This window comes from Nyctereutes procyonoides, unplaced genomic scaffold (genome assembly GCF_905146905.1).
Source record: "Nyctereutes procyonoides isolate TBG_1078 unplaced genomic scaffold, NYPRO_anot_genome, whole genome shotgun sequence".
Taxonomy (NCBI): domain Eukaryota; kingdom Metazoa; phylum Chordata; class Mammalia; order Carnivora; family Canidae; genus Nyctereutes; species Nyctereutes procyonoides.
The window spans coordinates 5,042,198-5,066,518 of record NW_026575133.1 but is presented as its reverse complement, the minus strand read 5'-3'; the positions used below and the strand labels follow the sequence as shown (position 1 = coordinate 5,066,518).

Genomic DNA, 24,321 nt, shown 5'->3' with positions numbered 1-24,321 from the left:
GCAAATGTACTAGGATACCAGCTTCACAGGGCAAGCAAAGCTAAAGAATGTCTCCAGCCCTAGGACGGCTATGTGATTCATCCTGTATTTTCTTTGCCAGGGCCTACAGAGGGAGCGTCACAGGCCTACATTCTCCAGAATCTGGGGACAAAATCAGAAGGCAAAAAAAAATGAATAGTAAGATAAGGCTGATCATCTATAACCTTAGTCTTAACAGTGACCCCATACCTTTCTGTAAATACATACATACAATTTGTAAATACAGTACTAACAAGAATAGAGTGACCTCTAAATCCAAACAAGAAATCAGACTGTATTTGATTCTTTTAAAAAATTGACTATGCTTCCTAAGGATTTAGGATATATGGAGAGAAAGCTGTCACCTGATCAACAGGATTGTAATCTGGAAAAAAATGAGATCTGTAAGCCAAAGAGCAGTAGACTGCCTGCTCAGAACAGAAGCTGCTCTTTGCTCCAGATACCAGATTCATCTTTGTTTTGTTTGACCTGCAGTATTTTCTTAAAATGTGAATCTCCAAATTGAAAGACTGCCTATAAAATATGGATTTCTGGCTTGTCCTGACAAATGAGAACTGGCAGATGCTGGAACAGCATTTCTGCACAGTAGTCAGCTTCATCTGGAGCGCATACTCTGTAGCTCCCCACTTCTTTCACTTCTATCAGCTGCCTGTCTTCTGAGTTTAGGGAAACAGGCAGCAAAGATTAAAAATTCATTTTAGTTTATCTGAAATAATCCAGGGTAGAAAGAACCTAAAAATTATTCCAACTATCTTATGGTCCATAGAGCAAGAAATCAGGCTATCACAGCTTGATGACGATACCCCCCTAAGTGCATCTCATGTGCTTTGTTCTAATTCTGCTCCCCAAAAAGCCTTCTAAATCAATTATATGATCTCTAGAATGACTATAACACAGCCTATCCCATTTCTCTAGTCAGATGCTTTCTACAGTAACCTAAGAATGACATTTTAGTTTATCACTCAGTATCTTAGAACTGGTTAAGTAAAGACTGATTTATTATGGGTGAACAAATAAAATTGAATTCCTGAAATTGCAAAGCTAAAGAACAGACTCCTGATTAAATTCTCAAGCCTTCTTTCTGTTTCAACATGCCTGGGTAGAAATAATATTTCATGGGGTAGTAATAAAGGGACTTAGTTTGGATGCTTTGTTGAGGGAGAGAGGTCACTTAAGAAACCTATTGTGAGACACCAACCTACATCCTCTGATCTCGAGATGCCAGTTCAGTCCACTTTACCTGAGTGGTAAGAATCGTGTTTTATACAGAATGGCTCCCAGTGTCCACTGAACCTCTCGGTCATATACCAGCTGGGCTGTCTGCAGGTGTGGGTAGTCATAGGGAAAGTGGAATCCTTCATGCAGGACTTGGTACATCCAAGCCGATTTAAAACACTGATATCTGTGTGATAAAATAATATTTTTTTAAAGAAGAAGAAGGAAAAAAAGAGAATTCTAATGCTAATTTTTTCTATTTTTTTGATATACCAACGTAATAAATGCAGTTTATGACTTCTTTAAATTTACATAGTACTTCAACATATTAATACCCTGTGAACCGCAAAAAAAACCACATAAATTTACAGTCGTATTATTGGTCACCAAGATGGAGAGGGAAAGGAAACTTTACAATTGTGAGAATGCACAAATGTTCTCATTAAGGCAGTATTGACCCAGATGCCATTAGGATCTATCTCCTCAGTTGTTTCATAATTCTGGAATGTCCTTCATGAAACGTGTCAGCACACAAAATTTGCTAAATTCTCACACGTTCTTCACTTTCTGATTCATCTGGTGAACTGGGAGTAGGAAGATGGTCATAGACAATGTGCCCTCCCTCCCTTGTCTATTATATTCCCACTGGAGGTCAGCATTTCTCTTTACACTTCACCTTCCTCCCCTCTAGGGGGAGCCAAACCTGAGCACAAAAGTGAAGAACACCTTCATGCAGTAATGATATTGTGACTGTGTTTTCTTTTTCTTTTTTTTTAAGAGGGCAGGGGTAGAGACAGATGGAAAGGAAGAGAATCTCAAGCAGGGTCCACGCCCAGCGCAGAGCCCGATGTGGGGCTCAATCTCACAACCCTGAGATCATGACCTGAGCCAAAATCAAGAGCCGCTTAACCAACTAAGCCACCAGGTGCCCCCTTTTTCTTTTCTTGAGTCCTTATCTTCTAGGACCCTGCTGAGATACCTACAAGTGTATGTACATGTCTGGGATTTGCTTAAAAATAACCCAGCTGCAATAGGAGGGGAATAGAGGGTGGGAAAATCAATGCAACAAGATTGGGCAGAAATTGATAACCATTGGTAGAGAAGCAGAGTAACAGGTACACGGGAGCTCACGATACTGTTTTATTTTTATGTTTAAAATATTTTACAAATGGGGATCCCTGGGTGGCTCAGCAGTTTAGCACCTGCCTTCGGCGCAGGGTGTGATCCTGGAGTCCTGGGATCAAGTCCCACATCAGGCTCCCTGCATGGAGCCTGCCTCTCCCTCTGCCTGTGTCTCTGCTTCTCTCTTTCTGTGTGTCTCTCATGAATAAATAAATAAAATTGTTTTAAAAAAAATAAAATATTTTACAAACGTTTACAAAAATGGGAGGACTGATGAACCAAACTGGCAAAATACGGGCATTTGCTGAAGCTTGGGTGAGGTTTGTGTTACGTTTCTTTCTACTTTTCTGCATGTTCCATATTTTAATTAAGAAAGCCCACCGCTTTTGATTTCAAGCCACTCATATCTTTTGGTAACTCTGGTTTTCCTTGGCTTTGTTAAACTAGGCTTGCTATTTTGGCCCCTATTGCTCAGAAAGCCAAAATCTAAAATAATCAAATTCTCTTTCAATATAAGATCCCACCTGTACTCTTACTTGCTCTCTCTCCCTCATTATAATCTGCCATCTACGTTTTCAGGCCACATCCAGGGGAGAAAAGGAAGTCACTTACTTGAGTCGATGCTCATCTGCATGTGATGAAAAGAGGCCATTCTTGAATCTCTGAGTTAGTACTGGCCAAGCCATGCCACAGTAATCCTGGAACAATTGCACAGAAATGGTGCAACACAAAATGAAAGCCAAACTCTGTAACTTCCCTACCATCACAGCTGCTCCCTGTCTAAAGTTAACTTGTGGGGCTACTAGTTGACAAAGGAAAATGGGAGCGCCATATTCATTCACTGGATACTGTGCAACACAAGTGCCAAAATCCAGGCTGCTAAGGGTCTCCTTTTTATTCCCATTAACTCAAGTCCAATACAAAGCCAGCCTAGTATGGCTTCTGAGCCTCTTTGGCTTCAGACAGAGATAAGGTTAGAACCAGGAATAGCAACACCAAAGCCAAAGGGAGCCTCATTCTGCTCTATGTAAGACTAACATGAGCAGGTAACGCAGATGGTACAGAGTGGTCAAACTTCTACTGGCCAGTCTCCATATTGTCGTTCTCCCTAGAGGAATCATTCCTTTTGGTTTGATCAGTAAACTAACATTTCCTGAATGTCTGCTTTGTGCCAGGTACCACTCTAGGTGCCAGGGAAATCTAGCAGTGAACAAAACAGACCAAACTTTCTGCCCTCATGAAGCTCACATTCTCGTGGTGAGACAGACAATAACCAGATACATATACATGCACGTGTACATACATGTACATACATACATACATACACACATACATAGAGTGTGTTAGATGACATAAATGCTCACAGGAAAATTAAATTAGGGGAAGGAAACAGGTAAATTGGGAAGGACTGCAGTTTTGGATTTGGTTGCTAATGAAGGCATAACTGGAAAAGTAACAGTTGAGTCAAAGTAAAAAAAAAAAGAGAGAGAACAAAATTATCTTTTTCCTGGGAAAGAGAACATATTAAGCCACTAGAAACTTGGGGGAAGCAATAACTTGAGCCCATTGATGTTCAAGGGAATAGAATGAGAAGAAGCTTTAAAATGAGAGAAAGATGTAGGCTGTGGACAGTTAGGGAGACCTAGATGCTGGAATATGAGTGTATTCCTGGATGCTGGAGAGGAAAGAACAAATATAAACCAGGTTTTCCTCAATCTTTCTTTTTCTTTCTTTTCTTTTTGCCTTTTTTTTTTTCTAGATTTTATTTATTTACTTGAGAGAGAGCGAGTACAAATGGGGCTGGGGGAAGGTCAGAGCGTGAGAGACAAGCAGACTTCCTGATAAGCAGGGAGCCTGTTGCAGGGCTCAATCCCAGGATCCTAGCCCCTGAGCCGAAAGCAGATGCTTAAGTGCAGACGCTTAACCGAGCTACCCCGGCACCCCCCTCAGTATTTCTTAGGGACTGCCTTTAGGGAACAGAATAGTACACATAATACAGATACATTCTTTTTTTAAGATTTATTTATTTATTTCAGAGAGAGAGTGAACACACAAGTAGGAGGGATGGAGGGAGAGGGAAAGAGAATCTCATGACTCGTGCTGAGCACAGATTCCCACTCAGGGCTTGATCTTATGACCCTGAGATCAGGACGTGAGCCAAAACCAAGAGTTGGACACTTAACTATGCTACCCAAGCACCCCATAGATATTATAAAACTGCAAGTCTTCTATCCAGAGAACCCTAGAGAACTGCAACAAAGCATAAAGAATTTAAAAATTTAAGAAAGGACAGATTCTTCCCTAAGTTTCTCTGCTAAAAGAGAGATCAGAAAGATAGGCAAAAAAAAAAAAAAGAAAAGAAAAGAAAAAAAGATAGGTAAAACTTCAGACATGAATCTATATTAAAGAAGGAGATGGGGTGCCTGGGTGGCTGTCACTGAGTGTCCCACTCCTGGTTTCGGCTCAGGTCATAATCTCTAGTGGTGGGATCCTGCCCCGAGTTGGGCACCCTGCTCAGTATGCAGTCTGCTTGATATTCTCTCCCTCTTCCTCCCCCTATACACCTCCCCCAACTCATGTGCAAATGTGCACTCTTCCTCAAATAAATAAAATCTTTTTAAAAAATAATAAAAGAGCTATACTCTCCCTTTCTCTCTGCCCCTCCCTCTGCTTACCTGCTCTCTCTCTCTCTCTCTCTCTCTGTCACAAATAAATAAATTTTTTTAAAAAGGAGGAGGTATAGAAAGCTAGCTAAACTTTACTTGTTCTGGTAACTAATGATTTAAGCCCATAAGCTATTAATGTTGTATATATGCTCTAAATGAATTTTTATCTCTTCTGTATTTTGGTCTTAATACTTCCATTGACATTGCTTTTCCCAACATCTTTCTAATATTCCAAGTGACCCTATGCACCATTCTGGCCTCCTAATAACCCAAACCAAGAAAATGAAAGTACATTTGCCCACCTGTGAGACATCATCTCCAAAAGCACAATACAATTGAGAATACTCAGTAAGGGGAAAAATATCTAGGGATGACACTCTTGGCCACAAACATTAAACATGATTATGGGAAAACTAGAGAAAAACCTTTAGCTAACACAACAATTTTGGACTTGGGTGATAATTTGGGTGATCAGGACGTGCATGGAAACCTAAACTTAATGAATTTAAAGACAGTATGGCACAGCAGTTTCCTTAACTTCTGAGTCCACTTTTTCATCTATAAAATGAGGGCTCATGGGGCCCCTGTGAAGAATCCAGTGAGATCAGGCATGCAAAGCTCTTTGCACAGCATCTGGCACAAAGTCAGACATCCAATAAATGGCTGCTGCTGGCATGAAGTATCTTTATTATAAACAATTTACCTGAGCAGCTTTGGCAAATGTTGGCCCATGATATCGGCCACCGATGCGTAACACATCCTCTGTACAGTAAAAAAATTCAGAGAAACCGTAGAACTCGCTGTTGTTGAAGTCAATTGGCGACTGGTAGATGCCATTCAGCGAAGCCTGGCTGGTATTGGAGCGAGCCAGTAGGGGGCTCAGCATTGCCCCACAAGATGCCCAGTCTCCTTTTCCTCGCACATGTAGCACCTGGCTGTTCCTCTCTACCACATCTGTGAGACCCACAGGCAGGCAGGGATCCAGAAATGGATTGTCCGGACTCAGACCCGTCTTTTGGCCCAGCAACCTGTCACAATGACAAAAAAAAAAAAAAAAAAAAAAAAAAACCACATCACTAATGTACTCAACCTCTTCTAAGAAACACCTAGCTTAAGAAGCTGGCCCAAGAATGCACTTCACAGATACCTTGTTTTACATGGCATCCCTAGAAAGAAGACTGGAGTTTTATCATGTAGTCATAACACATCAACATTTACCTTAAGCAAATCCAGTTTAGTTGAAAGAAAGAAGAAAAGGGGGGGAGAATGGCAATGATCAAATTTTGTTCAACCTTTTAGTCCATGTGTATATCTCCCAATGTAGAGTGAAACTGGAAATGTTAATCTGCTGTCTCCATCTAGTCTTCATTCCCACTGGCCTCTTTAAAGTACCAAGATATCACCACACTGAGTACAGTTCTAATGTTTAACAAAACACCTGGGAGGAGGTAAAGAGGGAAGGCCCAGGGGAGGCTCCTGAAGAGGGGACCATGTCAGTGGTTCAGTGACAACTTCTGGCAACAGGAAGGAAGACATGCCTGCCCCTTCCTGGGGACAGGAAGGACAGCGCAGATTTTCATCCCCACTGTGGCCACCACATGGTTCTGGCTGTTTCAAGTCAGCACTTGCCCAGCAACAATATTCCCATTCCTAAAGAGAAGAAATACAGACCTGGCCAAGAATAGACATTAAGTGAAGACCAAAAATGTTGCCAACCACAGGTTCACCAGTTCCTAAAGACACGTATGTTGAAGAGAGGACTTCCTGGGATGAAGTCCCCACGAGGGTAAAGACTGAAGGGTGGAGTAGAAATGTGGCAACACCACAAAATGCCTTGAAATGACCGGAACCTATTTTAAGGATGTGATATCAACTATTTAAAAAAACACCTCAGAAAATATTAAGATGAAAGAACCAGGGGCAACTGGATGGCTCAGTTGGTTGAGCATCCGACTGTTGATTTCAGCTCAGATCATGATCTCAGAGTCATAGAATCAAGCCCTGCAACAGGCTCTGCACTGGGCATGGAGCCTGCTTGAGATTCTCTCTCTCCCTCTACTCCTACCCAACCCCTGCTCACTCTCTCTTAAAAAAAAAAAAAAGGAAGAAGAAGAAGAGGAAAGAACCGTTACATTTTGACATCCCAGAAAGCACAGGTTTCTCTAGATTAGCAGCTATATGAGATGAAGAATAAGTCTTCTGAATTAGGAATTTGGGTACATGGCAAGAAAATACCAATACATGAGAGGATGATGATGCAGTCTGGCAAGTTCTGAGGCAGAAAATGGAAGAAAAAGAGAAAAGGGTAGCAGAACAACAAAGGAAGGAAATGGAAAAAGAAGCACAGCAGCTAACAAAATTGATGTGAAACTCTCATAACTGTTCTTCAGATGCTGCAGTGCCCACAGCCTGAGCAGCAGGAGTACAGATGTAAGAGTATTTTCCCAATGCAAACACACTGATTTTAACATTCATTCATTAATCATCTGGGATAACAGGATTCTCCCAAAATACTGTGAACTTTTCGTAATTGAGACTCATAAAAACTCCCTTAGCAGCGAGGAGCTTGCTTCTCCCTCCCCCTCTGCTGCCACTCCCCCTGCTTGTGCTCTCTCTGTCAAATAAATTAAAAACAAAAACCAAAACAAAATAAAAACTTAAAAAAACAAAAAAGAATTTAATCTTACTTACCCTATGATACCATTTCTGAAACAGGACACTATAAGAGGTCCCAACAAGCTGCTGTACTTTTTGGAGTCTGAACTGCAAAGACGAGAATGTACCCTCATGTAGATCGAGTGGACCTACTAGCAGAGGGTCTCTAAACAACACTATTGCATTGACAGGGGTGGTTAGGAAGAAGGAAGAAGCAAGGACCTATCTATCTTAGTAGGATATGAGTATCTGCACCCCAACAACATTCTGTTTCAGAGGCATGGATGTCCAGGCCAAAAAGTACCTATTTTTGGTAAGAGTTTCATTCAGCACAAGGTCTTCATAGCGCTGCCGGGCAAAGTTGCCCCCAAAACCCAGGAAGGTCGTGACATAAACCCTATACACATGTTCAGTATGTTGCACATCACAGCCCAGGTTGAATTCAGCCAGCAGGATCTTTGCTTCTTCTTCCTATAATACAATGTAAAGAGAAAAAAGGGAATTTTAGTTTTGGCTGATTGACATAAAGCTATGACATCACTACCACACCAGTCTCTGTGCGCTGGAGCTACTCTTGAAGGTATCTTATAACGTTCTCATTTTCATAGCATTATTTCAACAAAGACACAAAATGACAAGCCTACATCAAACAGTACAGAGACTAAATACCAAATTAAGGACTACAACACTATATATAGTTCTAAAAGGCAGAATCGTTATAACAGATGATGTCATTTTCTTGCATATACTTCCCTGATTTTCCAATTTTCCAAAATGAGAATGTACTATTTTTATCATCAGAAAAAAAAAGATTTTATTTATTCATGAAAGACACAGAGAGAGAGGCAGAGACATAGACACAAACAGGGAGAAGCAGGGTCTTTGCAGGGAGCCCTACATGGGACTCAATCCCTGGACCCCAGAATCACGAACTGAGCTAAAGGGAGACACTCAACCGCTGAGCCACTCAGGCATCCTGATTACTTATATTTTGTAAAGTGCTATTATGTTATGCCTCATTGTTCTTTTTCTTCTTTATCAAGCACTAAGATCCATCTTTAAGACCATTATATAGCTATGAATACATCTAATTTGTTGCTTGCAAGTATACTTTCTATACCAGCATTGCTTTCTAAACCTGCACAAACACAAAAGTCATTTGTTTAAGACTTTAAGTATCAGTACCACTTACTGGAACCATGCCTTCAGTTTACTTGCTAACAACATACTAACAAATATAGACTAAAATGTCTTACAACTTAGTTCCCCAAATTTCCAAACCTTGCACAGACACCTGCTGATTGTCAAAACCACATTTCCAACAATCTTGCTGGGTATTTAGACACATGTGTTCCTCAGATATTTCAAATTCAACATACTCAAAACTGAACCCACTGGTTGCAGGACTTGGGCTAGAGACCAGAAAATCACTCTCACCCAAACCATGTCGACCATACTGATTTGCTTACCATCAATCCATATTTTACCATGAGGTCTCTCTCAGTAACTGGGCTCCTTACCCTACCAAGTACCCAGGGAGGAAACTCAGTATCACTGGCCATCCCTCTCCGCCCCACCCACAGCACTATACTACATGGCTTTTTTTTATTTCAAAATATCCCTGAAATCTGTCCCCTCCATTCCGTTTCCACTTATATTTCCTCATTTAGCCCTTATTACTTCTTACCTAATGTTCCCTGACCTACATTTCTTTCTCCTACTGACACCAAAATTATTTTCCTAAAAAATCATTTAGATCACAGCCACATAATACAGAGCTGGGAAGGACCTTCAGAGTTTAATTATTTCACAGATGAAACTGAGGCCCATCTGTATGCACTATTCAAAAACTTTTGTTGATTCTCCTCCATCTATAGATATAAAAGTGAAATTCCCTAGCATGACACCCAAGACTCCTCACCATCTAACTTCATCTTATCTTCCTAGACTTAGCTACACAACACTGGAAAATCCTACACTGCAACAGGCTATTCACCATTCCCTGGACATTTTGGGCTCTTTGCTGTTTCTTTTGTGTCCTTGGGCATACTGTTCCCTCCACACAGGTGGTCTTCTCCACCTCCATTATGCAAAAGCCTTCTATCATCCAAGACCCAGGTAACAAGCCAGCATGATTCCCATTCATGGAGCAGGGGTGGGACATTACTGACATCTGGTAGAGGCCAGGGATGAAGCTATTTTGCATGGGACAGCCCTCTACAACAAAACTGATTTAGCCCAAAATGTCAATAGTGCCAATGATGAGAAACCCTGGTTTAGATCAAATGATAGCACTGTCATGGTCTGCTTGTTATCACATGCGGTCTTCATTGATAGATTATAACCTTTGAGGGGCAGTAGGTCTTATTCTTTGCACATAATAGGTATTTAAAAACTGTCTGCATTTCTCTTTCCTATGATAAAACTTCAAGATACATTCCTTACATTATAGTCAGGTAAGGAATATTAGAACCACAAGAATGAATGGAATATAAGTTAGGGAAAGGAAACAACATCTTGGATTTATATGTATTATCATGTTTAATCTTCAGGCAGCCCTAGGAGACAGGGAGTATAATTATAATTGCTAGAATATATTAAACATCCATCACATGCCAGGAAGTTTGTTAAGTGCTTTACATACATGGTATCATTTCAACCTCCCAACTGTATGAAATAGATACTATTATTATTCTCTTTTTATATATGAGGAAATTAAGGCTCAGAAAGGTAACCTACCCAAGATAATATTAGCTAGCAAGTAGATGAACAAATATTTGGGATCCAGGCAAGTTGGTCTAAGTTCAAAGACAGTGCCCTTCCTTCCCAAATACTGGCATTTCTAGCAACCAAATTTCCCTAAAAGGTAAAATACCTGCTTTGGAGGAAGGACCGAGGTTGAGGTAGGAACTTCATAAGCAATTTGAAGAGAGGCTCCTCCCATATCCAGTATCCCTACTGTTCTTCTGCGCCCTGTTGCCAGTTCCTGGGGAGCCTCGGCATCTGATTCTGAAATAGATAAGGGAACAGAAAGGATCTAGTAATTAAAAAACAAAATTAAATCAAAAAGGAAAAAAAAAACTCAAACAGAAATCCCTTAAAAAATGAAGAGCAAATGGAAATAAATTAATCTAACTATATCAACTATATATTATAGAGAATTATTTAAAGTAACTTAAAAACACAGCATTTTTATTATATCCCTTATAGAATGTATCTTAATGACAATAAGAGCAAATAGATATCTTAAACTGCATTGTAGTAGTCTTATTGAAAATACTTTTATTGGTATTATTATTTTAAGTCATTAAGCATATATTAGGAAACAAAGCAAATGTTTATATTAATATCTTTAGAAATATAAGAAATAGTGAAAAGGATTATAAGGGAAAGGAGGGGAACTGAGTGGGAAAAGGGAGACAAATCATGAGACTCTTAACTCTGGGAAACGAACAAAGGGTTGTGGAAGGGGAGGTGGGCGGAGGGTTGGGGTAGCTGGGTGACAGGCACTGAGGAGGGTACTTGCTGGGATAAGCACTGGGTGTTATACTATATGTTGGCAAATCAAACTTCAATATAAACAAATTTAAAAAAAAGAAATAGCATAAAAGAAAAAATCTGTAAGTAAAACATCAAAGATATTAAGCAATAATCTTATAATTTTAAATACAAACTGGAACTATCACTATGAAATCATGATTTATTTTTCTCTTTCTAAAAATACATATTTTCTAGCTCTGTTCACTGAAAGGGCCTAGAGGCAAGGATAATCCAGGAACAATGAGCACCCCTGGCATCCAGAGTCTCTAAATACCATTTTCCAGTAAAAGAAACCAGGGCTCCTTAAAAAATGGCTAATGCTAGGTCTAAGGTAGAAAACATACGAGATGAACATGGAATACTTTAGTGTGCCAAAAAGCAAGGGAAATATAAAAGATTATTGGGATGTTAAAATGTATAGAAGCCAACCTAAGGGTGCTCCTACTGGCCACTGATGGTATAATTTGAGCACTAAAAAGAACAGTGATATAATGGTCCTATATAAAAATCCAAGCTGTTAAATGCAGAAGAGCTGAAGGAATTAGAAAAATCACCATTTTGCAACCTCTAATGAAAATGGATCTAAGAAAATATCACAACTGGCTACTATAACTATTAATTGAAAAGTGGCTGGGGAATTTTTATAATAGATTAGATCAGGCTAACAATACCTGAATCCTGAATACCTGACCAGTCTTAACATGACTAAAAGTGGGACAACCAGACATTATAAAACTCTTGATGTAATGTAGTAGGAAACACTTAGCACCAATCTTTATTTATGATTTACTCTTGTCAAAAGAATTGAATCTGTGTCTAATCAAACTTCTATATCTAATCTCCAATTTATAAGACATAAGGAGGAATGAGAAGCATGTTGAAGACCTCACAAAAGTGCAGTCAACCAAATCAAGAATGTGTCAAAATTATTCTATCAAGTGACCTAGTTTTTTATTTTTTAATGAACAATTTGAGGAAAAGAGGTGGGAGGGGGTAAGTTAATTGTTTTAGATTAAGAAACTGATCAGTCAAACATAACTTGTGATCCTCATTCAGATTCTAATTTTAACAAGACAACTGCAAATAAATATTCTTGAGATATAAGGTAAGTCTCTACCTGGGTAGATGGATATTACATGATATTAGAAATTGTTAACTTTAAGTTTAAAAATGCCATTGCAGGGGATCCCTGGGTGGCGCAGCGGTTTAGCGCCTGCCTTTGGCCCAGGGCGCGATCCTGGAGACCCGGGATCGAGTCCCACGTCGGGCTCCCGGTGCACGGAGCCTGCTTCTCCCTCTGCCTATGTCTCTGCCTCTCTCTCTCTGTGTGTGTGTGTGACTATCATAAATAAATAAATTTAAAAAAAATGCCATTGCAGGGCAACCCAGGTGGCTCAGCAGTTTAGCACTGCCTTAGGCCCAGGGCATGATCCTGGAGACCTGGGATCAAGTTCCATGTCAGGCTCCCTGCATGGAGCCTGCTTCTCCCTCTCCCTATGTCTCTGCCTCTCTCTCTCTCTCATAGGAATAAATAAATAAAATCTTTAAAAAAAATAAAAATGCCATTGCAGATATATCATTGGTTTTGAAACTCCTCATTGGTGAGAAACTCCTTCATGAAGTACATGAAGATAAAATGATATGTTGGATTTTCTTTTAAAAATCCAGTAAGAGGGGTGGTTCAGTTGGTTAAGCATCTGACTCTTGGTTTCAGCTCAGGTCATGATCTCATGGGTCCTGAGATCATGGGGTTGGGGTCCATGCCTAGCAGGAAGTCTACTTGAGATTCTCTCCCTCTGTCCCTCTCCCCACTCTCACTCTCTAGCTCTCACTGTCTCTCTAAAAATGAATAAATAAATCTTTTTTAAAAATCCAACAGGAAAAAAACCTGTGTTGTATGGAATGTGGGGCCAAAAAACTAGCCAACCACTAATCAGTGTTGAGTCTGGGTAATGGGTTCATGAAGATTCATTTTATTCTTTACTTCTGTGAATGTTTGCAACTTTCCATATTAAGAAGCTAAAAATAAATAAAAGAAGGCAAATTAGGACTAGAAAATGAAATATCTTAATAGAGTTTTTTAAAATGAAAGAAGAAAGAAAGACTAAACAACTCAAACAACTCAAATGTAGTACTTAGGTTCTATTGCTGGGTTACAACATAAACCTTCAGTGCTTAGAACTGTCGTAAAATGCATTACTTACCATCCTCATGGTCGAATCTTCCCAAAACAAAGTTGATTCCAATCCATGCGTAAACTCCTAAGTAATAAACATAAAAGTCCTCATTTAATTCTCTATTGCTAAATCATGTCTACACCTCTTTCCAGGGCCACTCTTTTCCTCCTTTTCTTAGAAAAAGGTGATGAGAGCATTTAATTCCACACACTCAATGTATGAATTGAAAGTATCTTATGATGCTTTTCCCTTTAAAATGATTTGCATTGTCTAAATTTCCAACAAATGATTAGGGATTAATGTGTAAAAATACATGGTAAAAAATATGAATCTTGAAGTTCTGGTTCTGGGCAAGATAGAATAAGCACACTCCATCCTGTCTGTCCACTGAAAAGAAGTGTAAACTTTGAATGGGCCATATGGAGCAAATCTGTGAAATGTCTGAAAGGAAATAATAACGGGCATACTGAGACAGAGATCAGAAGTTAAAGGACCACCAAACCAGTAGTGAGTTTCCCATTTTCCCCCTAGATTTTGCCTAGCCTAGACTCAAAAGCAGCTTGAAACACAAAAGGACATACAGGTGTAGAGAGAAAGAACTTCAAGACCTTGCTTTCTGGTCCAAGGAACATTAAAAGGGACTCTAAAGGCTCAGAAAGAATGGAGGAAAATCCCTTAAGTTATTTCCCCTTTATTTTGTTCTCTGCCACCCCAGGCAATCCTTCAGGGGTAGAAGTTGGACAAGGTACCTAAAACTCTGAAGGGCTCACAGCCAACCTACACATAAACGGATCTCACTCTAAACAATATACCAAAGGTTCTGAGAACTGAACTACTGGCTAGACAACCCATTTGTATGGGCTATGCCCAGTTCTAGATTGGTCACTGGGTAACATACAAATGGAGCAAATCCAAATAGCAGTGCCAAGACTTTGAAAACTGAAGCCTATAATAGAATCTTTATAGCCAACAGAAGGCAAGTCAGAACTTGAGGCATGAACCTAACCAGGTCAACTCCCTGCTAAAACAATCAATCAATATTCTCCTTATTTTTGAAAAAAGACCCAGAGTCTCATAATGTAACATTCAAAATGTCCAGGATACAATATAAAATTACTTAGCATAAAAAGAACTAGGAAAATCTCAACTCATAAGGGAAAGGACCAGATGTCAGAATTATCAGAGACATTAAAGCAGCTATATAATCAAGAAATAAGAGCAGTCTTAGCATGAATTAAAAGATAGGCAGTCTCAGCAAAGAAAGAGAATATAAAAAAGAACCAAATGTAAATTTTAGGACTGAAAAATGCAATACTGAAATTGAAAAGGATAAATCCTTTCCCTTATATGAACTGCAACTAGAATACACAGGTTTTTCTTTTTCAAGAAATGGAAACATAATTTGTCATACAGGCCACATTTGGGCCACAGGAGAACACAATCAACTCCACCCCCAAACTTCAAACCCAATAGTAGTACAAGCTTTTAGGTAAGCATCAGTCCTGCACAGTAAATGCAACAAAAGGAGAGGCTGTAACAAAAGAAAAGTAAGTAATGATCATCCTGATCATCCCCTAAAACTAGTTTCCCCCTTATCTAATAAATTTGCTTTACATTTGAATTTGGCAAACTCAGTAGAACTCAGAGAAATATGTATGTTTTCAAAACTCCAATTAGCTAACCAAATATCCATTTGGAATAATCACTAAATACTAATACATTCTTATAAACATAGTACTTAGCACAAAATTACAAACAAATATAAACATGACTTTTAGAAGCAGCATTCTTTTTTCCATTTTTTAAAATTTAAATTCAATTAACATAGAGAGTATTATTGGTTTCAGAGGTAGAGTTTAGTGATCCATCAGTCTTATGTAACACCCAGTGCTCATAACATCACATGCTCTCCTTAATGTCCATCACCCAGTTACTCCATCCCCCTACCTCCTTCCCTCTAGAAGCAACATTCTAAAACAGATACCATTGCAGAATATGTAAATAATCAAAACAAAACAAAACAAAAAAAACTATACAGCAGAATGAACAAAATTATTTGAAGAAAAACAAAAATCAAATATAGAAAGTAATCCTAACCCCCACCAGAGAGACTATGCCACGGTTGGCTGGAGCTGAAACAGTACATCCCTCAAGGCCCAGTACCTTCCTGCTTCCCAGAGATCACTTCTGCCTGAGATTGGGAAAAGAGGAAGTCAAACTCCAGCGGTAAATCTCTCACTAGATCAGCCAAGATGGCCAACTGCTTTCTGCAAGAAAAAAACAAAAACCATAAAAGTTAATCATTAAACACTCTTCTCACAATTAGCTTCAACTTGACCTTCTACTCAGACTTGTTACCACTCACTGCTCACATAGCCCATCCACCAAGTTGAGTCCTGCTTCTTTTGGTAGCTCTTTTGATTTCAAAGGTTTAAATTGCATTCCAGGTACATCCTCCTACATAAAAGGTAATATGGTACTAGTAATAATTTTCCTTTATATAATTTTACCATTCAAATAGTGTTAAAAGATGAGACTATGGTTCTGTGCCTCTCACAGGGTGAATATGTTTAAGTGGCAGGAAGCATGGTTTCATAATTACATGATCCCTAGCTGCTGTAAACAGAAGCTGTTTGACTGAGGAACACAATCTCATCCTCAGCTCTTACTCAACACAGAAACAAGGCCTCACGTTACCACATGACGAGCACTGTTAGGTACACAAGTTTTTAATAATCCTTTACACAAGTAAACAATGAACGTTTTGAGGGTTGGGGTTTTTTTCTTTATAAAAATATTTTTTGAAAAACCCAGATCAGGATCAAAATCTAAAGGTTGTAACAATTTGGGACAAAGTTTGAGTCTTAGTATCCAGGGTTGTTTTCTCCTCTAAAGTTTTGTGTTACAGTGCTGTTAAAGAAAAGCAAAGTCACAAAGCTAGAAGTAATAACATGAATTTAGAGAAAATGGTTAAAAATAAGAGCAATTATCTTGGATTTTTAAAATTATTCATTACAAAAATATTACATTGGCTCACATAGTTGTTGGCACAACTTAGTAGAGAATGTTAACACTTAAACGTGAAGAATATATTTAGTAATAGTTTCCCAATATACTATCAAATATGGTTTCCAAAAAAGATCACTGTTATATATTTCAAATTCTTACAGTAAGAATTTTACATGTGGAATGAGAGGGACTGTTTTGCCCTCCCTATGGGTATGTTTCAAGAAGAGGGCTTGCTGGTATTGGTGATGATACAGGAGAATAGGTGTCAACATACACTGCTGCTTGGAATATAAATTACTTGTATGACTTTCTAAGATCAACCCAGGACTATGTATCCAAATTTTTAATATCTTTAACCTTTGACCAGCTATTACACTTTTAGAAATTTATTTCAAGGAAATTGTCAGATAAGAATACAAAAAGAAGAGAATACTGCAGCATTATTTATAACAATGAAAAAGTGAAAATAACCTAAATGCATATAATTAGGTATTGGTTAAATAATCTGTGGTGTACCCATACCATGGGATACTAGACGGATGTTAAAAGACATGAGGTCGATTTATATCCATACATATTGACGTGAAAAGATGTCTGATATATTTTGAGTTCTAAAAGGTTCTAAACAACACACATAATATGATCCCAATTCATATTAAACAATAAAAAAATTCTTCATGTATGCACAGAATAGAACTTTTGTTCTCTAAAATTCAATTATTGTTTATTTAAAAAAAACTTCAAAAAAAAACTTCAGTGGCAAAATGTTGGTAATTGTTGAAGCTGAGTGGTAAGAAAATAAGGTTTCATTATAAGAAATGTGTGGGAAATATCAGAAAGGGAGACAGAACATAAAGACTCCTAACTCTGGGAAATGAACTAGGGGTGGTGAAAGGGGAGGAGGGCGGGGGGTGGGGGTGAATGGGTGACGGGCACTGAGGGGGACACTTGACGGGATGAGCACTGGGTGTTATTCTGTATGTTGGTAAATTGAACACCAATAAAAATTAATTTATTAAAAAAAATAAGGTTTCATTATGCTGTTCTATTTTTTTTTGAGGTTTGAAATTTCCCCATAACAAAAGTTTTTCTTTTCTTTTCTTTTTTTTCTTTTAAAGATTTTATTTATTCATTCATGAGAGATACAGGGAGAGGCAGAGACATAGGCAAAGGGAAAAGCAGGCCCCTGGCAGGGAGCCCAATGTGGGACTTGATCCCAGAACTCTGGGATCACGCCCTGAGCCAAAGGCAGACACTCAATCACTAAGCCACCCAGGCATCCCGAAAGTTTTTCTTTTCTCTTAAATATGAGCTTTACTATCTTTGTAATTTTTAAGGATAGTTCCATTATAAAATGAAAATGGGGTAAAACAAATTGTTAGTTCAGGCTTTGGCAAAGAAAGAAAACCTAGTGCTAACACATTTCAAAATATAGTCCAGGTGATTTGAACCCATTTTGAATATTGCTCACAAATGCTAATAAATTAGTAAAGCATTAATTATACAAAACAGGTTCTTACAGTGGTGGTTACATTTATGTCAACAACTACGGCTGCCTCAAGAGGTAGCAATGATTTCATAGATCCAGGCATTATTAGAGGAGATTATAAGAAGACAAGTTAAAAGGCAAGCTCTTGGGCAGCCCCCGTGGCACAGCGGTTTGGCACTGCCTGCAGCCCGGGGTGTGATCCTGGAGACCTGGAATCAAGGCCCACGTCGGGCTCCCTGCATGGAGCCTGCTTCTCCCTCTGCCTGTGTCTCTGCCTCTCTCTCTCTCTCTCTCTGTGTGTGACTATCATAAATAAATAAAAATTTAAAAAAAGAAACTTAAAAAAAAAAAGCAAGCTCTTCACAAATCCTTAAGATAAATAAATATTAATATTCAGAGCTTCCATGCAGACAGTGAACATCTTAGACAAATGGAATAGAGCTACATAGTGGGTTTTGTCTGGATGGAAACTTTTTTGACAGAGTCAGTGCTGAGTGGTATCAGGAGATGAGACAATCCTCTTTTGCTCCAGACCCACAAAATGTGGCCAAACCATCACCTTCCTTGTTAGCTCTGCCTTTTTGACTTCTGAATCAGCTTTTTCTCTGGCCATCCTCCTCCTTCCTTGGTGTTAACTGCAGATCACTCACAGACCTGAGTGTCACCCATATCTTGCCAGGATTTCTAAATTTTGAACTATGTGAATATTACTGTCAAAACCAAAAATCCTAAATTGCATGCATAGTATGGTTACAACTTTGTAGAACTACATATAGATGTACAGAGAGAAGGGAATGTGATGAAATGAAACATTTTGATGGGGTAGTAGGAATACAAGTTTCTGTTTTTGTTTTTTTTTTTTACTTTTAATATTTCCTTTAATGCAGCTATAATATTTTAAAATTTGTTTTTAAAAATAAAAACGAAACAAAAATTTTTAAAGGCCAAGATTTATGGAAAAATAAGGAGCTAAAAGGTCTCTCATTTCCACAAATGGCTATACAAAATAATCTCCTTCTCAACAGTAAACCAGATAGTAAACCAGTAACCTCATATCTAAACAGAAGGAAAGAAGTCCACTGAAAGAACTGTGGGCCAATGTTATGTTATCTGGCACATCTAGCATAAGCAGCACGAACCCCTACATGCATGGCTGAGGTTTTTACTGTTGCTGGCCAAGAATACAATATAAAACTTTCTGGAAAAGGGAACTGTTATTCACCAAGAAAAAATATTTAAGCTAATAAAAAATACCTGATGCTTATGGGATTTGAACATTGCAGATGGATGATTTCTAAGGTTAAGGGAGTTTACTCCCACCCCGTGACCATAATAAGTGTGGAAGGGTCAGGGAGGTATTGAAGGGGTCTGACCTAAATATAGCCACTACCCCTTTCTCCTCCTCCTCTTCTTCCAGGGAAGCAAGAGGGATCAGGTGGCAAGATACTGGATTACACTACCAAGGTCTGGTGGAAAAGATTTGACTGGCTGGGGTTGAAAAAACTGGTCTAGAGCAATGGAGACTGAGCTTTGCAAGCAGCACCAACTATCACCAGGGAGCCAGACAGTCAGAGCCCTTCCTATTAGCATCCAGGTACCTAGTCAGATGAACCTCCTACGACCCTTCTGTAACTATGCTCCCCATCTAGTGATCCAAAATTATCAACATTGCCATTGCTTCTCCATCAAAACTGAGGATCATTACAGCCACTCATACAGATATCAATCCCAGAGAAGCAACTGACATGAAGCTTTGAACAAAGGATTATGAAGTAATTACATGCAGGGGTGGCTCTGCTCTATTTTGAGCAAGAAGTCTTTTAGTGTATCTGCCTACTCTGTGTGGTATACCCACATCCCATCTTCAGACCAGGGAGCTACAGAGAACAATGCATAGAATCAGGCTTGCAACTCTTGTGCCACCCATTTTCCTGTGTTTTTAGACCCTGCATCTCACCTCTCAGGGAGAAGCCTCATGCCTGCTGTGCATAGGATGTAAAGGGGTGTCTCCTTGTGCTTCTTCACAGGCACATGAGCAGCAGCAAAGCTCAGCAGAGGACGAAGGTAATCACTGGCATGTTCTGGGGTGTCTGCCATTGCAGAGATTCCTTAAGTAAGGAAAAGTACTTTAAAAAACAGATCACATTGACTCAGCAGTCTGATACTCCATAAAGTTCTGCTTAAGGTCCTAAACATTTATTTATGAGAATGGGAGCAGCAATTAATGAGATATCCTTCCTGTGATCCAGAATCCCAAGGAAAAAAGAGTAGCTTTCTTTCTCCCTCTTTTCTTCTCTCCTCTCTCATGCCTGTAATCAGATAAAAAGAGACTGCCAACAAAATATATTCTGATTAGTACCTGGCTTGATTTTTTTAACCACTGGTTGGCTGTTGCGGTCTCTCATCTGTTTGATATCCAGCAAATCATGGGGGTTGCCATTATGTCTTGGCCAGAAATAAACAAAAATCCGGGAGCCACTGCTGCCACAGTCCACAACAAGTCCATAATTCAGAGTTGGGTCTTCAGTGTCAGTTGCTTCAAGCTCCCCTACTCGAGCCAAATACCTAAGTCAGGCAGAAAGAGAAACTGGTATCAAGTATCTGAGTCCACAAAAGATACCACTGCTTTAGTTCATTTGTTCATGAGTCTTCATTAATTGGCTACATGTGCCAGCCACATGGAACCACACATTTTAAGGAATGAAACAACACTGACCATAGTTACTGATGTATATACATATGAGGCAACAACTGATTTGCTTGCCCGGAGGCCACTGAAATCAGAAAACTAAAAGATTACTCCAGGTTTGGGGGCAGTTCTGAAACTGGCTGGAGTACCAAATCTCTTACCAACTTTAAAGAGCTTCTAGGCCTGAGTAAATAACTGGTTTTTGTTGTTATAAGCTGCTAAGATACAGGGCAGTTTGTTATGCACACGAGTCAACTAAATGAATCCTAATGATTTCTCTTCTATCTATCCTTTCTGTATATAAACAACGAATACTCTGGAATGATTATCAGTTATATGTATTTCTAGATGGTAAAAATTTATGGGGCTTTTTGCTTTGTACTTTTTATTGCTAGACTTGCATTAATAAAAAAATGTATTTCATAAATGCAATAATTATGCTTCTCTATAATCTTTGAAACTATTTTGTGGTCATAAAAAGAATGTTTATAAAATATGTATAAATAATAACAGTAAGGGACGTCTGGGTGGCTCAGCAGTTAAGCGCCTGCCTTAAGCTCAGGGCCTAATCCTGGGCTCCCAAGGGGAGCCTGCTTCCTCTGCCTGTGTCTCTGCCTCTCTCTGTCTCTTATGAATAAATAAATAAAATAAAAATAATTTATTTAAAAAAATAAATTCAATTAGCCAACCTACAATACATAGATGTAGTGTTCAATAATTTATCAGTTGCTTTTAATACCCAGTGCTCTGTTACATCTCCTGCCCTCCTTAATGCCCACCAGGCAATTATTCCATCCCCCATGACTGTTTCCTCATCTGTAAAATAAGAATCTTGAGTCTCTACCCTCAGAGAGACAACAGAAGCTGGGTAATTAGCACAGTGCTGTGCTGCCACTGCTCTTATTGTTATGTGATCATTACTGGGAGAGCAAATAGTAGGAGACTCTATGGAGAAGAAAAGAAAGCTAAGAGTTGTTAAAATGCTCCTGAGCCCTGAGGCTTTATAAACATTGAAGTTCACTCAGAACCTGAGGGTGTGAAAAGTACAAACATTGCTGACTCCTCTTCAGTATATGCTGAAGTGAGCACATGCTGACTCCTCTTCAAAGGCTTCATTCACTTGAAGAGGAGCTCAGTGAGAATGGCTTTTAGCTTATTACTTAGAAAAAGAGCTCTTTCTCAGTGCTAAGAATACATAAATAAAATGTCTGCATGGCAGACAGATTAAAATGTTGTCCTGTAAACTGTTTTAAATTTAAGTATTACTGTAAGTTGAACTAATACTTGAATAAATGTTCTGAAAGCAATGCTGTGAATTTTTTCAAGTATCACAGCTAAACTCCCTTCCTTATATCAGCCCTAGTCACCCAACACTGTATTTAGAGCTAATCCCTAGATCCCCTAGACCATTACACAGAACTCTTCAGTAACAGGTTTTGTGAAGCCTGAAGCTAATGCCATTAGGGAAGGGGGGGCGGATTTCTTTAACCAGTGAATCTTTCTTTTTTGAAGAAAGATTCAATGTTACAAATATGAAAGGGGCCCACAAATGCTTGGGGCCTTGAAGTGCAGGTATCATTAGCGCTGCAGGAAATCTACCTCTGATCAGACAATAAGCCACATGTCCTACCCCTCAGGACAATCTAGCCCATGTTTACTAGTGATTTCACATTGGTATGTGACCATAAAGTTCCCTACTTTAGACAGAAAAAAGCAAACTTGATGAATAGAGGAGCTGTAAAAACAGTTTGGAAATATAAAAAAGAAGAGCTAAGTACCTTTCCTATTCCACAAAGCTAAGTGAGAGAAGAACATATATTTGAACTCCAATCGAATGCTGTAAATTTATTACATATTACATAGAATAGAGTCAGGTAGAACTTTTTTTCTGGATCCAACATGAGAGTGAGTTATGGGAAATGAAGCAGGTGGTAAAAATCTGTTACACTCTAGTAAGTTCACAGTCCCGAAGACTCTGTTCCACCACATACTAACCCACTGTAATCAAATGACTGGGCTGAACTGTCTTATAATCCACAAGTCAACTCATATAAAAGCTCACTGCTACCACATTAAAGGTAGGAAGACATCTGGGTTCAAGTTACAGAACTCCTGCAAATACTGACCTCATAGGATGCCATACATAAAAAGCAGGCAAAAACCATCTCTTGCCCAAAATGACTTCATTTCTCATCATAGCAATCTTTCTACTTCACATATCTTTCTCTGCTTTCCCTCTCACTTTACCTTCCTCACTAAAGACTTTTCTCACTAGATTCCAGATCCCATTCCTCCTGCTTAATGAATAACTTTTCTCCAGTACATTGGCTCTCAAACTTTTGGGGTTCAGTATCCCTTTACATTCTTAAAAATTATTGATTCCAAAAGAGCTTTTGTATATGAGGGTTACATCTATTTATATTTACAATGTTAGAAAACAAAAATTGTTTTTTATTAATTTAGATATAACAATAAACCCATTACACACTGCCTATGTCTCTGCTTCTCTATGTCTCTCATGAATAAATAAAATTAAAAAAAAAGAAAGGAATATTTTAACAGCCCATTTAGATCACTGTGCATATTCTTCTTTCATACTACCCTAAAACTCAACAAGTGAAGTTTTTTAAAGGTTAGTTGCAATGTGAAATCTAAAATCCAGGCACCTTGGTGGCTCAGTGGGTTAAATGTCTGCCTTTGGCTGGGGTCATGATCTCAGTCAGGTTCCTGGGATAAAGTTCCACTGCTGAGCAGGGAGCCTGCTTCTCCCTCCCTCTCCCTCTCCCTCTGCCCTGTGTTTGTGTTTTCTCTCATGTTTTTTCAAATAAATAAATAAAATCTTTAAAAAAAATTCCTATTAAAAGAGTATCCTTCCATACTCTGTATCGTTAACCATCAGTCTATTTTGCACTTTGAATGGCTTTTATCCCTGCATAATTTTGTAACATCCTATACTGGAAGATACTGGTTTACTGAGATTTGCAAATCTTCCTAACAGGAACACATTTCATTTCATTCTACAATATTTAAAAAAAAGACCCACCCACACATTCATAGTATCACTACCAATATTATCAAAAAAGTCTTTTAAGTATTGAGAAGCTAGCAAATTCATAGTGAAAGATACAAATTTTCCAAGCTGCTAGTTTTCAGTTGAAACTTCACATTTTATCATTGACAATAAACACTGACAGTTGTCTTCCTTAGAGTAACAGGCTTTTACTTCATTCATATTCAAGAATATATCTACAAAATACCCAAGTCTGAAAACTATAGTTTTTCTGGCATTCTTTTTTTTTTAAAGACTTTATTTATTTATTCATGAGAGATACACACACACACAGAGAAAGAGAGAGAGAAAGAGAGGCAGAGACACAAGCAGAGGGAGAAGCAGGCTCCATGCAGGGAGCCCAAGGTGGGACTTGATCCCAGGTCTCCAGGATCATGCCCTGGGCCAAAGGCAGGCGCTAAATCGCTGAGCCACCCAGGAATCCCATCTGGCAGTCATTCTTTCAAGTAAAAACAATATTCCATGATAAAAGCAGCTCATAACCCAAACAACTGCCTAAGGGCTTTTGCTCAAGACAACTTCAGGGTGCAACAGAAGTGCATATTTCCAATTTTGTCACACAGAATATGAAAACTATATTCTTAAATGCAACTGGAATTCTTTTTCACATTACAACTATGTGACAGTGATGACTAGAACTACTAATAGTA

General features: G+C 38.7%; 1 protein-coding gene across 1 annotated transcript in view; it reads right to left on the bottom strand.

The window, feature by feature from the left end:
• Positions 1–24,321, bottom strand: part of ENTPD7 (ectonucleoside triphosphate diphosphohydrolase 7) — a 42,614-nt gene that overhangs the window by 7,474 nt on the left and 10,819 nt on the right. Inside the window, exons 4-12 of the mRNA XM_055300684.1 lie at positions 20,272–20,477; positions 19,870–20,020; positions 15,578–15,681; positions 13,442–13,498; positions 10,573–10,706; positions 8,002–8,168; positions 5,746–6,070; positions 2,989–3,074; positions 1,280–1,441 (exon numbers count right to left, since the gene is read on the bottom strand). Of these exons, the coding sequence (XP_055156659.1) occupies positions 1,280–1,441; positions 2,989–3,074; positions 5,746–6,070; positions 8,002–8,168; positions 10,573–10,706; positions 13,442–13,498; positions 15,578–15,681; positions 19,870–20,020; positions 20,272–20,477 (1,392 nt within the window). The remainder of the gene's footprint in view (positions 1–1,279; positions 1,442–2,988; positions 3,075–5,745; positions 6,071–8,001; positions 8,169–10,572; positions 10,707–13,441; positions 13,499–15,577; positions 15,682–19,869; positions 20,021–20,271; positions 20,478–24,321) is intronic.